This window comes from Schistocerca gregaria, chromosome X (genome assembly GCF_023897955.1).
Source record: "Schistocerca gregaria isolate iqSchGreg1 chromosome X, iqSchGreg1.2, whole genome shotgun sequence".
Taxonomy (NCBI): domain Eukaryota; kingdom Metazoa; phylum Arthropoda; class Insecta; order Orthoptera; family Acrididae; genus Schistocerca; species Schistocerca gregaria.
In genome coordinates, this window is record NC_064931.1 from 630079489 (window position 1) to 630101535 (window position 22047).

At 38.6% G+C, this 22047-nt stretch overlaps 1 protein-coding gene across 1 annotated transcript in view; it reads right to left on the reverse strand.

Moving 5' to 3' along the window:
- Positions 1 to 437: 437 nt before the first annotated feature.
- LOC126299493 (1,4-alpha-glucan-branching enzyme-like) overlaps positions 438 to 22047 on the reverse strand; it is an 84398-nt gene continuing 62788 nt past the window's right edge. The window contains exons 13-14 of the mRNA XM_049991438.1: positions 854 to 1102; positions 438 to 766 (exon numbers count right to left, since the gene is read on the reverse strand). Coding sequence (XP_049847395.1) covers positions 722 to 766; positions 854 to 1102 — 294 coding nt within the window. The 3' untranslated portion in view covers positions 438 to 721. The remainder of the gene's footprint in view (positions 767 to 853; positions 1103 to 22047) is intronic.

Here is a 22047-nt window from a genome sequence, read left to right on the forward strand (position 1 = left end):
TCCAATATGATGTGTTATTTAACAACACCTCTGTCATAAATGTACTAAACATACACAGCTGAATGAATTTTTATCTACATTATGAATACAAAGATACAAACCAATTTCTGTGCTGTTAGTTTACATGGATAATGAGTGTGTAGGTCTGCGTGTTTGCAATATTTTCTTCATAGGTAGAACAAAAGTTCAAGTTAAATGGAATTTTTGTAATAAATTATGTTCAATATGTGCTCTTTTGGATCAGAGGTGCAGGAAAGCAAACAACTCACGTAGGACGCTTGTGTGATGAAAATATAGATTAATGAAATCTATAATTATGTCCGCCTGGAAGTTTGTAACATTAATTTAGCCCTATTGTTTATGAACCAGAACTGTGAAACTCAATGGAGTGACAATGGATGGGTTATCATGATGAGAGGTCAATTGAGAAATGCATATTAATGCAGCACTATATTTATTTAACAGTAAAAATATATTTCAGTACTACATTCAAATAACAGTATTAAAAATAGATATAATTCAACTAGTGTCAACAGTGTCATTTGTTTTTCAGAAGACATCAAATAAATGCAGTTTTTATAGCAATCAACTTTCAACAAACACTGAAGATGAGAAGCACTTATTTCAAATCATATAAAACTTTTTCCGAATTGATCCCTAAATCTAATATCACATGGTAACAATTAAGACCTCTTCAGAGCAACAAAACAATACGTAATGTTTAAACCTTTGCAAATAGTACAGCAACTCGTGATGGCAGGTAAGCCTAGAAAAAAGATGCTCAAAGTGAGAATATTACCACAGACAGAACATAAAAAAGAGAATAAAAATTTAGGAATTAAGAGGCACAAACCTTAATAGAATATTTTCGGCCTGCAAATCCTTCATTTGATGTGAAATGTGAGACTGAGGTATCGATGCGATTATGACCACCAAATTCTGAAGAATCAGTATTCAGAACCACTTTATATTCTCCAGGTACATTCACGCCAATAGTGTAATCTGTGAAGCTCTTCGATATGTGAAAATTGAACGCAAAAAGAACTTCTGCTCTTTCAAATGCAATGACTTTATCATCTTCATGTTTCCAGCTGACATAACCCTGTAACCAAATACATTGCAACTATATTTTAACAATAAATTATTTTATCACAGCTCAAGAGGATAATTTCATATGCAAGAGTCAAGAATACAAACTGCAGACATTTGTGTTCTTCATTCTTCAATTATACATTTATTTAGCTGCTTTGTGGCAGTCTGTCCACCATTATGTTTATTAATTTCTTTCACATGCCAGTTTATAAGCTGTATGGCTCTAAAAATCTAATATAAAAGCAATGAAAAATTTCTTATGGTTATGTTGGAACTACAAAATTCTGTAAACAATAAACAGGAGACTGCAAACATTAGAGAGAGGCAGGACACAAAGTGAAAAAGACCAAAAGTTAAGTAACCTGCCAAAGACATCACCAGTTCTAGACGAGGTAAAAATTACTCAAAATATTGTGGAATATATTAGCTGTTACTCTAGAGGGAAACTACACAAATACAGGATGATTATAATTAAAGTTAAGCTTTCAAAACGCTGTAGAAATAATGTGATGGTCCGATCACTGCCGTGGGTTTGGAGAAAAGATTAAAAAAATTCGAAAAGTTGGGTTCTCTTGATGTGCGACCTGATAGGAGGAGGAAATGAATTGATTTGACATCAGTGGAAGCAGTGACCACAGCAATGCAAGAGGAGACAAGTGGTGGTGTGCAAACATGTAGAGCACGGAGAATTGCCCCAACATTTGACATACCCATGAGCACTGTGTGTAAAATCCTGTGATAAATCCTTCTTTGCTATCCATTCAACATTACCCATTTGCACGAGTTGCTTCCTGTTGACCTGCCATCATGAGAGACCTTTGCCTTAGAATTTCTTGCTTGCATCGAAGTGGACAGACAAAATCCACTTCCATCTGACAGGATATGTTATTGCACAGAATTGTCTAATATGGGCAATGGAAAATCCACACACAAATCAACCAGTACCACTTCATCCTGAAAAGGTCACTGTGTGGTGTGTGTTTTCAGCATCATTTATTATAGGGCCACATTTTTTTGAAGAGAGAGGTGCTCCAGGTCCTGTTACCTGTACCGCCACTGCTATGCGCTATGAGTGTCTTTTGCGCAACGATTTCACTCCAGCTCTCCAACAGCATGGATGGGATAATTATTATGCAAGATGGCACACTTCCGCACATTGCAAATCTAGTTAAGTAGCTGCTGAAGCACCATTTCGGAAATGCTAGAATTACCAGCCGCCATCCGTGTGACTTCTGGTTGTGGGGCTACCTGAAAGATGTTGTGTTCAGTGTTCCGATTGCAAAACTTAGCTGTACTGAAGGCATGCGTTCCACAACACATTCTGAACGTGACCCTGGAAACATTTTGATCAGTTGTGGAACATGCTGTTTCTCGATTTCAGCTTGTTGCAGAAAATGGTGGACAGCATATTGAACATGTTTTGCACCAGTCACATGGAAATTAATAATCCAATTTGATTTTAATTTATGCTTTTAATGTGGTTTTTGGTCTCAGGACAATTAAAAATTGATTTTTCCCATCTGATGTCATATGACCTTGCCATGGAGGATGGGCTTACATAACTAACAGTATCACACCTGTACACCCATGCACACTGAGTAGTACAGTTTGTTTAATGTCAAACGTACATCTTAGGCATTGCTGTATGATTCTTTTGTCATTTGTTGTTGACCACTATTAAATTATGCTTCATTTTGTAACTATTTATTTTTCTTCTGCCATATTTTTTCCTCCTCCTCTGATAATATTCCTTAGCAATTTGACTTCATTCTAGCTAGTGGTGTTATTTCTACAGTGGTTTGAAAATTTAACTTTAATTATAATCATCCTGTACATTTTAAAACAATTAACCACTCAGTAACAAAACAGATTAGTACAATGAAGTAGGGACACAAGGAAAGAATGAACCTCCAGCAGCTTATGGAGGGCATCAAGTTGGATGCTAATCACAACATGGGAAAGTTAATTACAAAGAATTTGTTAATAATCTGGAGGAAGACCAAATGGTTTAAGCCAAAACAACTATGAAATAATAGGGGTTGGGGGTTGAGTTGTTTGGGGGAGGAGACCAGACAGCGAGGTCATTTGTCTCATCGGGTTAGGGAAGGACGGGGATGTAAGTCGGCCGTGCCATTTCAAAGGAACCATCCTGGCATTTGCCTGGAGCAATTTAGGGAAATCACGGAAAACCTAAATCAGGATGGCCGGGCGCGGGATTGAATCGTTGTCCTTCTGAGTGCGAGTCCAGTGTGCTAGCCACTGCGCCACCTTGCTTGGTGAAATAATAGGCCAAATGGAGTAGTCATATACAAGTAAATTATCATACTAATTAAAAGAACAAATTCACACACATTCAGTATCAGATTGGCGGAAGCAAACAACTGAACAATGTATGTACAGATACATAGAAGACAATATACATCAAAACAAAATAAGCTAAACCAGAGGGGACCAGCACAATCATTGCTCAAAGACAATTGTGTTTCACAAATTCAAAAGGCCATAAAGTAACCCTTATGTCTCCATAAGTGACTGACAGAGATCTTTAACACCAACAGGAAGATTATTTGTAAGTGTAATTAACATATGATATGCAGCTGAAGGTTTCACAAGACAACTAGAAACACTTTATTTGAAACAGGTATAACATGGCATAGTAATATTGCATGAGAGATTAGTTTTCATAGCCTTCTTTTTCAAGGTGAATGTGCACACTTAGTATTATTAGAGATTTTCCATTTAATGAAAGAAAATTTCTTATTTCTGTATTGTTAAATGAACTGCACAATAGCAGAGAAAACAGGACAAATGGATCAGATGAAGGGTCTCCTGTAATGACAGAGTAGACCTCTTACAAGTTTTCACCAACTTGGGCTAAATCTGTCTTGCTAATAAACTGTCCAAAACTAAGAATTTTGTGGTGGCACTGTATTTCAGTTTATGCATGTTAACAAAACATACACAACACAAACCCCTTCAAATCCCTGTACAAAGAACGTTATTCTGTAGATCAGGTGCATATACCTGTGCGCAACAAGAAGCAACATAAAAAAAAGAAACACGGATAAACAATTTTTGTGCCATGAATTTTTCACACTGTCCTCAAATAATTGTAGTATGAAATAATGCCTTACCTAGTGCAACAGCTACACATAAGTATTTGTGTTTGAGATATGATTCCAGTTATCTGGCAGGAATTATTAAATAGGGTGGTAACAAAAGATCTACTGTAACTATGTCTGTTTAACATACTTAGCAAAGAGCACATTTGACACTTACACAATGAACTAATGCTACACCAAGAACAAACAGAACTTAAACTCAGCATGTTTTTCTAACAGGTAACTCAGTCAATGATATTTTTAACTATGAAAACTATGATCATAGGCAATAGTTATGACTATTAGATTTTGCCAGAATATTAGATTTCACTAGAACTTATGATCCTCTCTTGTGGCTCTCTCTGTTCATAAAGTTTATGAACACAAAGTTACCTATGTGTTTGTATTACACCAACTACGACTACTGCTATGTAGTGTGAACAACTTGTGATACGATGGTCAAATGATAACTGAAGAATGCTCTCGGGGGTATTTATGTGATCCCATTTTTTAGGATAAACCGACAGCCACAACTGGAGATGATCAAATGTACAATGGTTGCCATATATCCACATGACGTCCTCACAGTAGTTACTAAAAAAGCTACAGCTAAATGTAGAGACTCTTCGTGCTTGTATTGTGGACGGCTGTGATACAATACGCCATTCTCCAGGGCTGCATCAGCGCATCAGGGATTCCATGCGACGGAGGGTGGATTTATGTATCCTCACTAACAGAGGACAGTTTGAACATTTCCTGTATCAAAGTGTTTGAAGTCACACTGGTACGTTCTGTTGCTGTGTGTTTCCACTCCATGATTAATGTTATTTGAAGATAAGTAATAAAATGAGCTCTAACATGGAAAGTAAGCATTTCCGGACACATGTCCACATAACATATTTTCTTTCTTTGTGTGTGAGGAATGTTTCCTGAAAGTTTGACCGCACCTTTTTGTAACACCCTGTATACCCTAGTTGAAAAATTGTGTTTGTTTATTCATTATATATGTACTCCAGGGTTCAATCCCCAGTCAGTCGAAGAACTTTTTCTGTCAATCATTGTTTCTTTGGCCTCTGGAATTGTTTTGTGTGCAAAAATGTAGGGTAGCACCACAGTCTGGCATCTACATTAATCTGTATGTCCCCCCAACTGGCTGGGTCAGCCAGTTTGAAGTCAGGAAAGTGCTTACTTCTTTCGCCACGTCTAGGAAGCCTACATTCATGTTACAGATGTTGTTGTTGACAGATTATCTGCACACTGGAAGATACTGCTGGTCTTCAATTGTGGTTATTGTGGTTTTTACCCTGCCCACAGTGCCCCCCTATAAGGATTTTTAGTATAAAACTGGAGAAACATTCGAGGAGATAATTAGTGGTACTATAAATTGGTTTGTTGGGGGTTAAGGGACTAAACAGCAAGGTCATCAGTTCCTTGGTCAAGAGGTAACTTACCTGGAGTTAGAGATGTTAGCCCAACTTTGATCTAATTATGTAAGTATTGTACTGGCAGAGGCCTGTGCAGGTGATCGTGGCTTTAATCACACTGACTGCTGTAATCTGCTAGTGCAACATTTCAATACCACACCCATCTCAGTACAATGGTAAAATTGCTCAGACTATGACCACCAGTATTGCCAAGACTTTAAACACTTTGGTGTCCCCGCAGCTCAAGCAGTACATGACACACGCAGTATCTGTCCAACAATAAGCATGCCCTGGTGCTTATTAATACTGGCATTCCAACCAGCAAATGGCATTGAAGTTGTCACAGCTGAGGAGAGGGCTACCACTGAGTGGCCATTGTCATTGACTCACCGTCCACTGGAGCAGCTGTCTCTGTTAGCTACAACAGATGCTGGCAGCCAGCTGTGAGACCAGGGTTTGTTCACTGATGTCTCCACTGCCGACACATACCATGGCAGACCACCAGCTCACTTAGCTAACAGCCTTGGGCCTCAATGGCTGCACCAGCATCTGACGTCCAGGAATGCTCACCCCACAGGATCGTCACACTACTGGACCCTGCTGGGTATAGTATCTGTAGGCATCTTCATGACTATGCATTCTGCACTGAGGATCATGGATTTGATGCGCACCTCTCACTCACAGGATGAGTCTTCTGTAATAAACTGTTGTAAACAAATAAATGAATCCACTGCCTGCAAACAGAATGTGATTGGAACTGCCTCATCTACTCGCTACAGAGCCCCAACATCCAGTATTTGGAATGTCAAAAGTGCTAGGGGTGGGGCGTAGGGGGGCGGGCTTCAACAGATGTTGGACATTGTTGCAGAACAAAAATGCAGCAGTAATTCAACAATAGTGGTCAGCAGAAGAATGTGAGTAATTGTGAACTATAAGCACTGTAGGGAGATGTATGGTCATGTTACTTTTCCCTCTCTAAACTTAATAATATTTTACATTTAATTCTTTTGGCTTCTGTCGGTAATGGATGGCGAGTGAAATGGCGTTTGGTGAGAAAGTAGCAGCTCGACAGGCCATTGATAAGATTGCTCAAATGAAAGCAGATAATGTGTAGTTACATATGGAACTAAAGAATTTACAGGAAGAAACAGAAACAGCACCCTCCCAGTATGTTCCTACCTGTCCTACATGCTAGCACTGCCAAAATGATCACTTTTTTTTGTGGGTGTGGGGAGAGAAGGTGGGCAGAGACAAGGTGGGCAGAGAGAAGGTGGGAGAAAGATGGGGTCTGACCCTGACACCCACAGTTTGTGGGTTTCATGAAGTGGCCGGTCACAGTCTCCACAAATTGGGTCACGTGCACACTGAGTGGACATGCTTTTAAGCACGGGCATATTAAGCACCACATTGGGAGTGGGAAATACAGTTTAAAATCACACTGGTAACACATGATTGAAACCTTCTCTGGAAGCAAATCCATCTCAAAAGTTAGGATGGACAAGTACAAACCACAAACTCAGGCGAGTACGTGACTACAAGTCACTTGGTTCTGGCTTCCTGCAATGATTTGGCAAAGGAGGGAAAGTTTTCAGGGTTTTAATAATCTGCAATGAATTTTTGTCTGAAGAGACTGCTAGAGCCTCATGGCACCAGCCGATAACTTTTGTTGCTTCATGACTTTAAATATCCGCTAGAGCATACGCCACCTGCCTTGTTGGCCAGTGCCTGTGCGTCATCAGGTGGTCACCGCCATGCGGGCACCTGAGCCCCACCTCCCCCCTTCACATGGAAAGGCTAGCATGCTGAGTGACCTTCCTACAAAGCTTCCAGATTCTTACATTTTGAAAAAATGGAGATCATATTCAGCTGGTGGGACTGAACATAAAATAAACAGAAATATGTGGTGTAAAATAAAGGGAACAAAGTGACATAAGCCAGAATATATGTTCCACCTAGTTTGTTGTAAGCAGGGAATCTGTGCTAGTGAATAAGTCTGAGAAAAGATATAGACAGAGACTAAAACTGCAGCACAGCAAAGGGAGAAGTACTGCAATTGCTTGAGGCCGAACTCATGTCATGTATGTACTCACTGGAGTGTTGCGAGTCTCCTGTGGGGGATACTATAAATGTACTCATCAGCCAACTTAAAGATAAGGACAAAGGATGCAATATATGTGCTCAGAAAAAATAAAACCTGAAAAGTTAGGGAAACAACTGAATCACAAAGTGGTAAAGCTAAAAATATGAATGGAAATGAATGGCAACATATCTGGAAGAGTCTTACAGTTCAGAAAGACAAGTCCAGTATTCTATTGGACATAAGTGATTGTGCAAAAGTAAGTCACCAAATCCTTTCAAAGGGGGATGATCCACATGCTGACTGGTCATGCATTGTATCCTGGTTACTTCTGTATATTCAGTAAAAGTAATAAGGACACAAGCAATTTTCACATTGTATGTACCTAAGGATGATAACAGCATGTTACTGGGGTCATCAGTACCACACAATGCAGGAAACCAGTTACAGCTAACAGATAATACATTACATTCAAAGTAACAAGAAACTGGAAGGCTAGAATGGATGTGTGCTAGAATGAGTGAGAACATACTATTCGAGTCTTGAGTCTGGGAGCTGGCAGTGTTGTAAAGGCGTGGATTTGGAGAAAGACAGCACTTGAAACTTTGTTCTTCGTGTGCTGAAATTATTACAGTACCATGAGCAATTGAATCTAGTAGTGTTATTTTATTTTTCTTTATATTGTACTATGGCAGTTCTTTTTAAATATATATGTTTAGTGATGTCTTGCTGCTACTTTCTTCTCCTCTAGCCTTTCTCTCTCTTTTTTAAATTTTCTTTTTACATATAAATCTTAGTACCTATTAATGTAAATGGATAGATAAAAAATATTCTCACCAAGTGGCAGCAGTGGAACATACACACAAGAAGATTTAACTTTTACAAGCTTCTGGAGCCAGTGGCTCCCCCTACTGGCAGGAGGAGGCCGGTGGATCCTTCTTCTGGCTGTCCAGTACGTCTCCCCTTACCTAGGGTTCTGGGTGACTTTTCTGAACAGTAACCTTTTCCTTGAATCTTTTCAGTCCTTTGCCTTCATCCTCTTCCTGCCCGTCAATGTTACTGCCAGAAGAAGGAGCCATTGGCTCCAAAAGCATCCTTTTGTATGTATATTCCTCTGCCGCCACTTGGTCAATAGATATTTTATCTATCCAGTTACATTATATTATCAATAACTGATTATTTCTGTTGTTATTTTAGTAGCAATTAAATAATGTATCATCTGGTTTTAGGAGTCAGTTTAGTGCACTACTTTTCACAAAACTATGTATTTTTGTACTGTCAATAATAGCAATTCTTAAGTTTTTCCTTTCAGTCATCAATGCAAAGAAGAAGTATTTTGGAGCAGATGGTCTTTGGTGCCAGGGTGAGTGCAGCAATCTGCGACTGCTGCTGATACTGTAGTGTACAGGGAAGTGTTATCAAGTGAGTGTACGAGAATACAGGCTGACAGACAGAATTTCTATTTGGAGTCATGAATGGTAGCTTGCTCTTAATGTAGAAAAATGTAACCTAATGCAGATGAGTAGGAAAAACAATCCTGCAATGTATGAATGCAGTATTAGTGGTGTGCAGCCTGATACCCTCACATCCATTAAATATCTATGCGTAACATTGCAAAACAGTATGTAGGGAAGGCAAATGGTTGACTCTGGTTTACTGATAGAATTTTATGTGTGTGCAGCACATATATAAAGGAGACTGCAAAAGACCACTAGTGTGACACTTTGTGTACTGCTTGAGTGTCTGGAAGTCACACCAGGCCAGATTAAAGGAAAATATCAAAACAATTCAGACAAATGCTGCCAGATTTGTTATTGGTAGGTTCAATCAACTCACAAGTACCATAGAGATGTTTTGTGAAGTCAATTATGAATACCTGGAAGGAAGACTACGTTCTTTTAGTGAAATACTACTGAGAAAGGTTTGAGAACCGGCATGTGTGACTGATTGCAGAAAGATTCTAATGCCACCAATGTACATCTTGAGCAAAGGCCATAAAGACAAGATACGTGAAATTGGGGCTCGCACGGATATGTATAGACAATAATTTTTCCCTAGCTCCATTTGAGAGAGGAATATAAAAGGGGTATAAGGTATCCTCCACCATACACCATATTGTGGCTTGCGGAGTATGTATGTCTGTAGTTGTAATATATTATGAGACTTCTGTGACAAACTGACAACAATTTAAAGTTCACACTGAAACATATACCCTAACACAAAATTGTTTAGGTTTTCATGACCACTTGGGGAAGTGCCTGTTGACTTTTGTCTTAGAATCTTCGGAAGACATTTGTTTCATGATTTTTCTGAAGTTTCACCAGCATAAGTTTTGAGGAATACTGAGAACCTGGGGCAGTATGTATAAAAAAACTGGTATACATAGAATGATACCAGTGCAAGCCACAAATATGTCAGCCACGGCAGAAGAACAAAAGTTGGATATGTCCTTTCTGCAGAATGTGCCTCGGCTACGTATTATGCAAACACAACACGAAGGCCACTTACAAAAAACGAGACCTACTTGCAATGTTTGGAATATACCGCCTGTACATGTGGAAAAGTGTACATTAGAATGATTGGACAAGCCGTCAGTATGGGGTTCATTGAAGATAAAATGGTATTACACATGGGGACAGATGGAGAGATCAGGTGTGCAAAGCACGCACTGTACAAAAGCAACCACATACTAAAACTCATTGACACATAGGTTCTTGCTGTGGAGAAGAGCTATAGCACCCATTTGTTCAAGTGAGCCATAGAAATTCAAAAACATGACAACACTTAACAAGAACAAACTAAGCTTCAAGGTAAATGGATACTAGATTCCCATACTGCAGCAAACAATTGTTGTGGGTAAAGAGAGCAGAACCCCAGCAGTAATGACCAGGGAAATGCCTGCAGAGGTTGGCATGACAGATACATATAATATCCTGATATGCACTTTACTCCAGTCCTCCACTACTAATGGAGGGTGAATCTTTGATCATGTCAGCCATACTTGCAGGTGAAATGTTGGGGGGGGGGGGGGGGGGGAGGTGAATGTGAGAATTAAAACAAACTACACACACCTACACACACACCTACACACACACACACACACACACACACACACACACACACACACACACACACACACACACACACACACACTTCCCCGGAACAACTTCTTTTCCCCCAGATTAATGCCATTTAAGGTATAACAAAACAATGAAAAGTCCAGGTTGGAATATCAACAGTATTATGAAAAGGATTGACAGTTACTCACCATATAGATAACACTATACTGCAATGCTTGTATTGTTCAGAAGTATGATAAAAAACACATGAAGTTCATTCACAGTTGCGAATAGAGACAATCTTCAGCTGTATAACAGAATGATCATGAAAATTTGTGTCAGACTGGGACACGAAAACAGATTTCCTGCTTATTGCCTTACCATTAGACTATCTGAGCACAACTCACAGCCAGACTCAAACTTCCATATGTCAGCAAGCATGTGTCTACAACCTACACTCTTACATTCATTATGTATATTCCCCAACAGGGATGACATTTTAATTGAAAGTTGCTTGCCCATGTTGTTGCATAAATACAGTATTGCAGTGCCTGTATTGCATGCATGCATGAAGGAACATTGCACTGTACTTCTAAACAACACAGTAATGCTCGGCTAGCCTAACGATAAGGCAACCACTCACAATAAGCTGGATATCCAAGTTTGAGTACCACTCCAGAAAAATTTTCATTGTCATTCCATTATACAGCTTATGGTTGTCCATCAGATTCCGTTACACAATGAGATTTCACCCAAAGCCTTCTTGGGGAGGAGTGCACACGCATTCACACGAGCACACATGACTGCTATCTTCAGCTGCTGCAGCCAGTATGCTGCAGTGGGTGGAGATGTGGGTGTGAGGTGTGCCTGCTTCTATGAACGAATGTGTGTGTTCTTTTTTGAAGAAGGGTTCGGCCGAAAGTTCATTGTGTAACACTTTTTGTTGTGTCTGTCTGCAATTCAACAGGTCATCTTTACAGTAAGTAGCAGTCTATCCTTTTCATAATATTGTGGCTACTTTACGGTAGTCTATTTTATTCTCATGATCAAAATAAGGCAGTTACTTGCCATGAACAAAAACAGTTTTCTGTCTATTCCTGTGGCGTTGTGTGAATCCATGGGAAAATACAAAACAAACAACTAAGTTAGTGTGCATCTGGAGATAACAAACTGAATCAATGTTCCACAGACATTTGGTACAGCTTCTTTTTGTAACAAAGCTTTATATTATGTCTATTTTAAGTGTACACCTTTAATGTGAATAATACTTGAAAGCCAAACATTATTTGTATCTACTGTTGTAATAAAAATTTGGGGTTGTCTAGGAAATTTATGAACTAGTATGATTTGCAACTATACTAATAGCCGAAAGGACAGTGGCCCTCACAAATATACACTGATGACATAAAACATCATGACCACCTGCTCAATACATTGTTTTGTCTGTCTTTGGAACAAACTACATCACTACCTTGTGTATTGGGGAGCTGACAGTTTGGTGGTAGGTTCGTGGAGGTATGTAGCATTAGATGTCTATATACAGGTCATGTAATTTGTGTAAATAATGGGCTACTGATTTGCACATGTGGTGATGGTGCTCAACAGTGACCCACATGGGTTCCATAGGATTTGCATCAGGTAAATTTGGTTGCTGAGATATCATTGTGAGTTAACTACAATGCCCCTCAAACCACTGGAGCATGGTTCTGGTTCAGAGACATGGACAATTATTCTGCTGAAAGATGAAATCACTGTTGGGAAAGACATCATGTATGAAGGGATGCCACAGCTGTCAGTGTGTGTAATTACTTCCACAGGTCCTATGCAAGTGCAGGATAATGTCTCCCTCAGCACAATACTGCTCTCACTAGCCTATGTCCGTGGCGCACTGCACATTGTGATCTGCCATTGATGACAGCATCCATGGAGACAACCATGAACCCAATGTAGCAAAAATGTGATTCATCTGAAGAGCCAACATGTTTCCATTGATTAATGTTTGATTCCTGCTGGTTCCATGCCCACTGCAATCATAACTGACGATGTCATTGGGTCAACATGTGGACACGTAGGAGTGCTCTGCTGGCGAGCTCCATTTTCAACAATGTACGGTGAATGGTGTGCTCTGACACATTTGTGTGTTCACCAGCATTGTGCACTTTTGGCAGAGATGCCACACATTACCATCTATCCTATTTTACAGAGCAGACAAGCCTCTGAATGACACATTCTATGAAGGGTCGTTGATGTCCAACCATTTAGCGCCTAGTGGTAATTTCACTGTCCTCCTACCTCTTTCCGTAGATGCTCACGACAGTAGCACGTGAACATTTGAAATGCTCTGCCATTTTTGAGATACTCACTCACAGGCTCTGCATAACAATAATATGCCCATTTTCAAAGTAGCTTATCTCAGTGGATTTCCCCCATTTGCAACCCATATCTTTGCTAAGGTGACCCTTTGTTCGTGACTGCTCTGCTTACATACTTTTGCTACTGCGTCATGCCTGCAGTGCCACACGGTGGCATCCAATGTTGCAGTGGGCAGCGGTCATATGCAAGGTGTCCAGTAAACCTCGAAATCTTTAAAACCTGGTGAAAAGCCTGGAATTTTCAAAATCTGGGAAAAAACACAGAAAAAACCATTACATTTCATTTAGAAACATTGATTTTTAAACTTTTTCGGTGCGGTACCCATATTGATAAACTATTAATTTAAACTATCTGTGATATTCCAAAAAGAATTAGAATATTCAAAGAGGAATCTACATGTTATACACACAATACAGGTTGGTAATCCAATGTTTACACAATGATTCATAATTGTTTTATACTCTTTGAGCACATGAGGCAGGGATTTGAGGAAGCTGATTGGTGCTATAGTGTGAGAGCTGAGGAGATATGGGAGAATTAATTGCTTCAAAGTCTGGCATAAAGTACAGATGAGCTGCTAAGGTAGAAATACATGAAAGTAGTAAATTTTGTAAAAGCATTTTACAGACGTTCATATTCAGTTTAGTACAACTATATCAACTGTTAATCATTGCAGAAGGCAACAGTTGGAAACAAGATGTCATAGTCACGAAGCATAATGACTTGTACCAACATATATATCGAACAGACATATGAGGCTGAACGACTGCTCAATGGCGACAGACTGACATAATATAATGAATGAAGAAGTTATAGCTAGATGTTAGCTTTACCATGGAGCAATCAGCAGTCTTGTCTCGATAAATCTATAGCTTGTGAATGCTTGCTTGGACATTTTGTTGAGTGAAGTGGCAATAACCTTGTGTAGTAATGAAATTAAATCAAGGGTGTTGTAACATAATTATACGAACAGGAAGAGGCGAATGACAGTTTAGACGTTAGTAACTGTGTCTCACTTTGCAGCATTTATACAAATATCACTATTAAGTAATTATTGATCCTTTTTTTAATGGACTCTCCTGTTTATATTTCTTTCCTTTTGCAACACTGTGCGATGTTTATAATAATTTCTCTCATTTCACCCTGTGGTGGCCATGGATCAAATTGAAACAAGTGACTGTTTCCTGCCAAGCAGCATCAAGTACAGTATCTACAAAATAAAATCAACAACTTCCTTTAAATGTGTTCATGTATTCGGTAGTACTTTTACTTTTCAGCAGCTGAATAAAGGTAGCAAACCTGCTAACAACACAAATAAATACTGCACAGATCGTCAAATAAAAGAACGCATGCTTGGTAATAACAGTTGGTAACACTGTATAACCAACAACAATTAGAAAGAGAACAAACAGGATGAAATTGTAGTACAGTTTTGAATGGGTTCAGATAGCAGTTTATTTGAAATAGTGTTTTCTGCCATGGGATGTTGAAATCTCGAAATCATGTACAAGCACAATGCAATATCGAAAGTCTTAAACCTTCAACGTAAGATTATCTCCCTTAATAAGTAGATTACGACAGCATTTCAAATTTCTAAATTCGGTCAATAATTATATGAGATACAGAATATAAAATTTTTGTTGCCCCTGGAAACTGTTAGGTAACTTGCAACTGGAACTGAGTTTGACCGTTGGCTGTTTCGTAGGTGTGAGGTTAGCTGTGCGAGCTGAAAGCTATTTCAAATATCATACAGGTTGAGACTTAAGAATCACATTTGCCCTCTTATGCACAAGATTCTTCTCAATAGTAGATATGGAAAGCCTCAGTTGCATTCATTAAATACGTGACGAAAAAGTTAGGTTTAAGCTAGGGAAGAAAGTAGGGACAGGAAGAAACTATCCACTGGCACAACTTTTTATTCGTTTTTAGGAGGGAAGTGGGAATTTCATCCACATTTTGATAAGAATTATAAACTATTTTTAGTATGAAGTACAATTTATTAATTTGTAAATGTGTATTATTTACTAGCTAATATCGATTGTGTCGTTTCTAATAGGAGGTCCAGTGTCAAACAAAGTGATATATTCAAAGCCACAGAATGATCCAGAGAATGAGTCTACAGTGTACTCATATTCACTATCAGATGACGTTACACGAGCTGAAATTTTGTGGCGTTTGTGCACCATGAGAGTTATTTGTCAGTTCGGAACTGTGTAGTGTTGTTATCTTCATTATTTCCAGACAGCCAAATTGCATAGAAAATAAATTGTAAAAATCAAAACTTTGTTAGAGCATTGAACACGCATTGGCACCATACAAATACATAAACTTGCTTACCTCATTGACAAATGTGAAATGACTGAACTCATATTTGATGAAAGTATGAATACTGTTTCTTGAAAAACAGAGATGGATTTCTATGTACGATTTTGGGATCACGATAAATCATTAATAACAACACGGTACTTTGATTCTGGCATTCAAAAACGTGCAAGGGCAAATGATTTGCTAAAAGGTATAAAAATATTGTTGGGTTTGGCAAACCTAAATATTTGCAGTTATCAATTGAGGGACCAAACGTGAATTTAAAACTTTTGAATGGTTTTAACAAGAAACTAAAAGAATCCTTTGATTGTCTACAACTACTACAAATTGGTACCTGCAGTTTGCACGAATTACATGGAACTTTAATATTTATTTCTTGTTTCACCTGCATGAAGGTCAAAATACACTGAGATAACTGGACCTTCCCAAGTCATTTTGTGGAACAAGATGGGTTGAAAACGACAATGCAGCTGAAAAAGCTGTGGAAATTCTTGAACATATTTGAACTTATGTTACTGGGATAAAGAAATTGGAAACTACTTCTCAGTCATCAAGTTTCACAGTTGTTGCTCAAGCTATCGTTGACAAATTGCTAGCTTAAAAACTGGCATTCTTCACTTCAACAGTACATTTGTTGGAACCATTTTGACTATTTTCAGAGAGATGTCTCAATGGCTCCATTTCTGTATGATATACTACACAATCTTATGAAAATACTGATCTACATCTACATCTACATCCATACTCCGCAAGCCACCTGACGGTGTGTGGCGGAGGGTACCCTGAGTACCTCTATCGGTTCTCCCTTCTATTCCAGTCTCGTATTGTACGTGGAAAGAAGGATTGTCGGTATGCTTCTGTGTGGGCTCTAATCTCTGATGCAGCAAGTTTTTAAACTAGAGGTCTTAAAAAGCAAAATAATCATCTTTCATGAAAACTGACTTAAAGGATGTAAATAATATAATTACTGCAAGACAGTTCCTGCTATGAGAATATCGCTGAAAAAAAATGAAGCATGTACCTGAAGAGAAAATTTAGTTGCTAAATGAAAACATGCAAACAAGGATTATTGGCATAGTAGAGAAGTTGCCAAAACATAACTTCTCAAATATAACATAAAATGTGTGATTTCCTGCTTGAATCCAGAAATTGCATTAAACCAGGCAGTAGCTCAAAGTAGATTGACAGTATATCTTGAAATTTTGGAACTGAACGGAATACTGTGGATTTAAATGCACACTGTGTCAAACTTGGAATTTGCGGTGATCTGCAGAGAAAAAAGGATTGAAGACGAGATGAAATGTTACAAAAGAAGTAAAAATCATATTGATAAATTCTGGATTAATATTATTGAATTATCTTCACAGTCATGCCCAAATTTCTGAGATTTTGTGCAAATTATTTTAATAATCTCACATGGAAATGCTACCGTTGAGTGAGGCGTTTCTGTAAACTCTGAAATAATTGTTGAAAATCAAACAGAAAAAAAGCCTTATTGCTCAAAGACACAGATGACAGTCCAGGATGAAAATGGAGTTGACAATTGCAACACTGACAAAAGTCTTATACACTGTTTTCGCAATGCACATTCTTTGCAGAAAGACTATATGAAACATGAGGTGAAGGAAGGTAAAAGAGAAAAGGAGGAATGATTGTTGAACAAATGAAAGTAAACTGAAATCAAAGAATTAGAAACAAAAAGAGCACATGTGTTGAGTGAAGCCTCAAAGATTTCAGCAGAGGTAGAACATTTAAAGAAATGATTTATTCATGTTTATCCTGACAGATTTCTACAGTTTGTTCCCTTTAGTCAGCAAGTTACAATGTATTTATATATTTATAAAAACAGAATTTGTACTAGTTTTGAAAAATATTATGTTTTAGTCTCATATTTAACATAGAAGAAATTTGCCTTGAAAACCTGGAAAAAACCTGCAGGAAACCTTGAATTTGAAAAATGATCAATTGCTAGAAATCCTGTAATGCTTTGGCTTATCAGTGTAGATAGATGCTCAGCTGGAGTCTGTTAATTGTTAGCACATAATTTTACTGTTAAATAAAATAAACGCAAAGGGAAGAGTTTTTGCTTTACTAGATTATTGCCTTTATTTTGATTATTAGCTGTAGACTTTTTCGCTGATAAAATAAAATTCATGCAGTGTTAAGAGTGAGCTATGTACAAACAGTGCTACCAAAATTAAAATTCAAGAACCTTGCATGATCATCTTGGAAAGCACCAAAATTTTAAATATGCTTGGTAAGATATATTACAAGATGATAGGGGGAAAATATGTATTACTTTGAAATTTTTGTGCAACAGACGCATAATTACCTTTTTCAACTTGATCAAATGCTTTATTTAACACCATATTAGTCGTGGAAAGATGTCAACAATGTATGTAGATGTTGTCACCCTTTTTTTCTTTTCTTCTTCAAGTGAAGCAGTTTAATGCTATGCTGTGGGTGAGCACTTGAGACATAGGTTGGAAAAGGCAAGAACTATGTTCCAGTGTTGCAGTTAGATGACAAATCTTTAGTATACAGAACTAATTTTAACTGTGACAACAGATTTGGTGAAGTACGGAATTTAAGTTAAATTATGGCAACATACAGATTAACGAAAACATACAGTTTTTGAAAGTATAACGTAATTGGATGGATAAAAAATATAATCACCAAGTAGAGGCAGTAGAATACATACAGAAAGGTCTTTAAATTTGCACGCTTTCAGAACCAGTGATTCCTCCTCCTGACAGAAAGGTTGAAGGGGAAGAAAGAAGGGTGAGGAAAAGGACTTGGGAGGTATAGGAAATGGGAAGAGTTCAGAAAAATCACCCAGAACCCCAGATCAGGGGAGACTTACCAGATGGAATGAAAAGGAGACTGATTGTTGGGACTGCAAAGGACGAGATTTGAAAATCTGAAAGCTTAAAGATGGAAGATAGGGTAATACATAAGACAAAGATTACACCAAAACATTGTGCACTTGTTAATAAGAACAGAAAACTAAGTGAATTGTATGTGACAGAGGTGAGGGAAGACAGACAGGACAGAAAATGAAACATACAGGAAACTAAATGGGAGTGAAGAAAGGAATGGTTCTGTGAAGACATGCTGAGACTGAAGAAATTAACGTAAGTTAAGGCCTGATGGATGGAGACAACCAAGGACATGCTGTAACACCAGTTCCCACTTGCAGAGTTCTGAGAAGCTAGCATCTGGGGGGAAGAATCCAAATGGTACATGTGGTAGAACAGGCACTGAGGTCACAACTGTAATGTTGTAGAGCATGCCCTGCAAACAGGATATTGTGTGTTACCAGTTGACACCCTCTGCTTTTTCCCATTCATCCTAACTGAAAACTTGATTGTAGTCATGCTGACATAAAAGGCTGAACAGCATTTACAGAGGGTCTCACAATGATACTGTGGAGATTGGGTGGGTGACTAATAGATTTTCTAGGTGTGGTGGGCAAAATATCAGAGTGGACCTCATTTCAGGGCATGACTTAACCAAGTAATGGTTTTGTCAAAGTAGCTGATTGATGAATTCAAGACTAGGATAATGCTGAGTGACAAAAGGTATATTCCTAAGGTTTCCTTCTTTTCTTTTCTTTTCTTTGAGGGATCAGCAGTAGCAGGACTGGATGTGATGGCCCAGGAAACCTACTTTGAACTAGGCTGATGGTGTAATTACATCCAGAACACCGAGGTGAGAATGGTGGTGTATTGCTGTAAAGAGTATGCATCTGAACAAATACATTTGCTTGAATGATAAGGCTGTATGGGGGGATAGGTCTGACATGGAAAGGATGGTACTGTTGTTTGTTATTAGGTTTAATGTGAACAGAAGTGTGTAGTTGGCATTTGGTGAGGATGAGCCCAACACCAAGGAAAGTGGCATGGATTATTTGCCCACACCGCTCCCATCACACACCTTGCTTGTCACCATTGATGGCACCTCCCTCTATACCAAACATCCTCCATGCACACAACCATATGAAATGTAAAAAGGCAAAATGTATTTAGAGATTCCAGGAATTTTAATAGGTCAGCCTCACCATAAGTTCATATGATAAAGATGTCACAATATATCTAAAACAAACGAGGGGCTGAAGGCTTAAGGATCCCAGGAAAGCCTCCTTCAAGTGACCCATCAAAAGACTGGTGTAGGAAGGAGCCATCCTGGTTCCCATGGCTGTGCCCTCGATCTGTTTGTATGTTTGCCCCTCAAAGGTGAAGTAGTTGTTGGTACATATAAAGTTGATTACATTTAGCAGGAAGGATGACATAGGTTTGGAAATGTTCAGCAGCAGACAGGTCATGGACATGGGGGGATGTTGGTATAGAGGGAGGTGGTATCAATAGAGACAGGCAAAGTGTGTGATGGAAGTGGGGTGGACAAAGATTTACGATGATCTCAAAAATGATTGCTATCTTTAATACAGAAGGATAATTGGGTTTGTGGATCTTAGGAAGAGGGTGGGGGTAAGAAGTTCTACGGACTGAGGCGTTAGTCCTTGTGAAGGGCCTGAGGTTGTAAGTAGGGACTGCATGTCAGTTTGAATCACAGGGATGGGACGTTGATGGCAGATGCTGTATTTAGGGGTGTTAAGACAGCTGATGTAGACTCTTGCTTACATACTCCTGTCAGTGAAGTACCATAGTGGTAGACCCCTTGTACACCGGGGAGGTAATCATGTAGTCATCAGTTTTAGCGAATGAAGAGCCTGGAATTCTGCAGAGGTCAGGTCAGGGTCATGTTGTACGGACCTGAGGATGGGTTGTGAAGCAATACTATATGTGAGGAATTCTTGGAAGGCTTGTAAGTGATGATTTTGAGATTGTGGTGGTGAGTCAAATAAGATCGTGGTCCGAATTGTTCAAGGCAGGGCTTAATGTCAGGGTTGCTGATGGAAAGTTTTTGGGATTGGTTTGCAAAGTGGTATTTCCCTTTTAGTTTTCTATAGCTTTCATTTTCTGACTTGTTTATTCTCCACCCCTCCCCCTCCCTCACCCACTGCCCCTACTTCACCACCACCACTGCATATAATGCACTTAGCTTTCTACTCTTATTTACTTGTGCACAATGTTTAATAGTGATGTCTATCTTGCATAGTACCCTATCTTCCACCTTTAAGGTCTAAGGTTTTGAAATCTAATGCAGTGCAGTCCCTAACAATCAGTCTTTCCTTCTCATTCTGTTTGTAAAGTTTCCCCTGATCCAGGGTTCAGAGTGACTTTTTCAAATTCTCCCCTTTCCCTACACCTCACCAGTCCTTTCCTTCCTTCTTCCTTCCCCCTCAACCTGTCTGCCAGAAGGAGACACTGGCTCCAAAAGCTTGCAAATTTAAATACCTTTGTATATGTGTTCTCCTGACGCAACTTTGTGAGCTGTTTCTTTATCTATCCAATTATATTAGACAACATATGGATATATTTGAAAAGATTATTTCTGGAGATGCAACAATCAAAAGCACCGCGAATAGATTAGGACTATCAGACAATCCTGTGTGGACAGTAGCAGATTACTGTCCACCTCATGAAGTGCAAACTAAGCCTGAGTACTTGCACAGTTGGTAAGGACTGCCCGAAATACATTAAATGTGGTCAGTTTTTGGTATAAAATTTTCTTGCTATATATTATGATATTTTTGTTTGCACATAGTTTGTAATTTGTTGTTACATATTGTTCAATGTTTTAATGCTTCCGATACGATTATGGAAAAAAAGAAGAACAGCCAGTTGTCATATTTATCTCACTGTTTTGCCCACTTTATAGACACAAAGTAGCACAAATACTGGGTTTATCATCAGGAAACTGTTCAAGGCTTCCAGTTTGTAGCCTGGTGAAAGTCACTGGGATAAGCCGTGACCATGACAATCTACCTTCTAACCCCCCCCCCCCCCTCCCCACCCGCCCCTCTAGGCCTAGGGGCGACACCGTAAGAGGAGTCACATTTTTTGCTATGTACTTGTTTTAACCTTTTCAATTTAAAATAACTGTGCTTAAAAATGACAAAATTTTTTAATATTGTTAAACAACTTGCTAGTTTAAATAATCCTCAAGAACTAAATTTGACAATACAAGCTTGGAAATACACATATGAATGGAAATTTAACATTGGGTTTCTGTCTGGTACCGTCTTCAGGATTGATCAAAATATTTTGAAGTACGCTGTCAGGACGGCAATCTACAATACAATGTTTGAAAAGTTATTATTTGGAGAATTTTGTCAGTTTCTACTTAACCCTACCATATTTTTCCAGTGAAAGTACTGGGACCCCAGAAAAGCTGTGATGGACTAATCAGCAGTTTCTTAAATACTGTAACATGTGTGGACCTCAGTGTGTAAAACTCAACTCTACTTAAATTTCTTGTAGAAATTACGGGGAAGTAACAAGTCAACCCTCCATTACTGTAATTAATGTGAAAGCTCTGTGGTCTTCGATATCAGATCTTTGTTTAACAAAACATGTTGATACTGGAAACGTTTTACATTTTTAAACATGTTTATACAAAAAGAACATAACCAGAATATCTAATAATGTGTGAAATAACTTCACAACCATTTAAAAAATTGTTTATTTATTTAC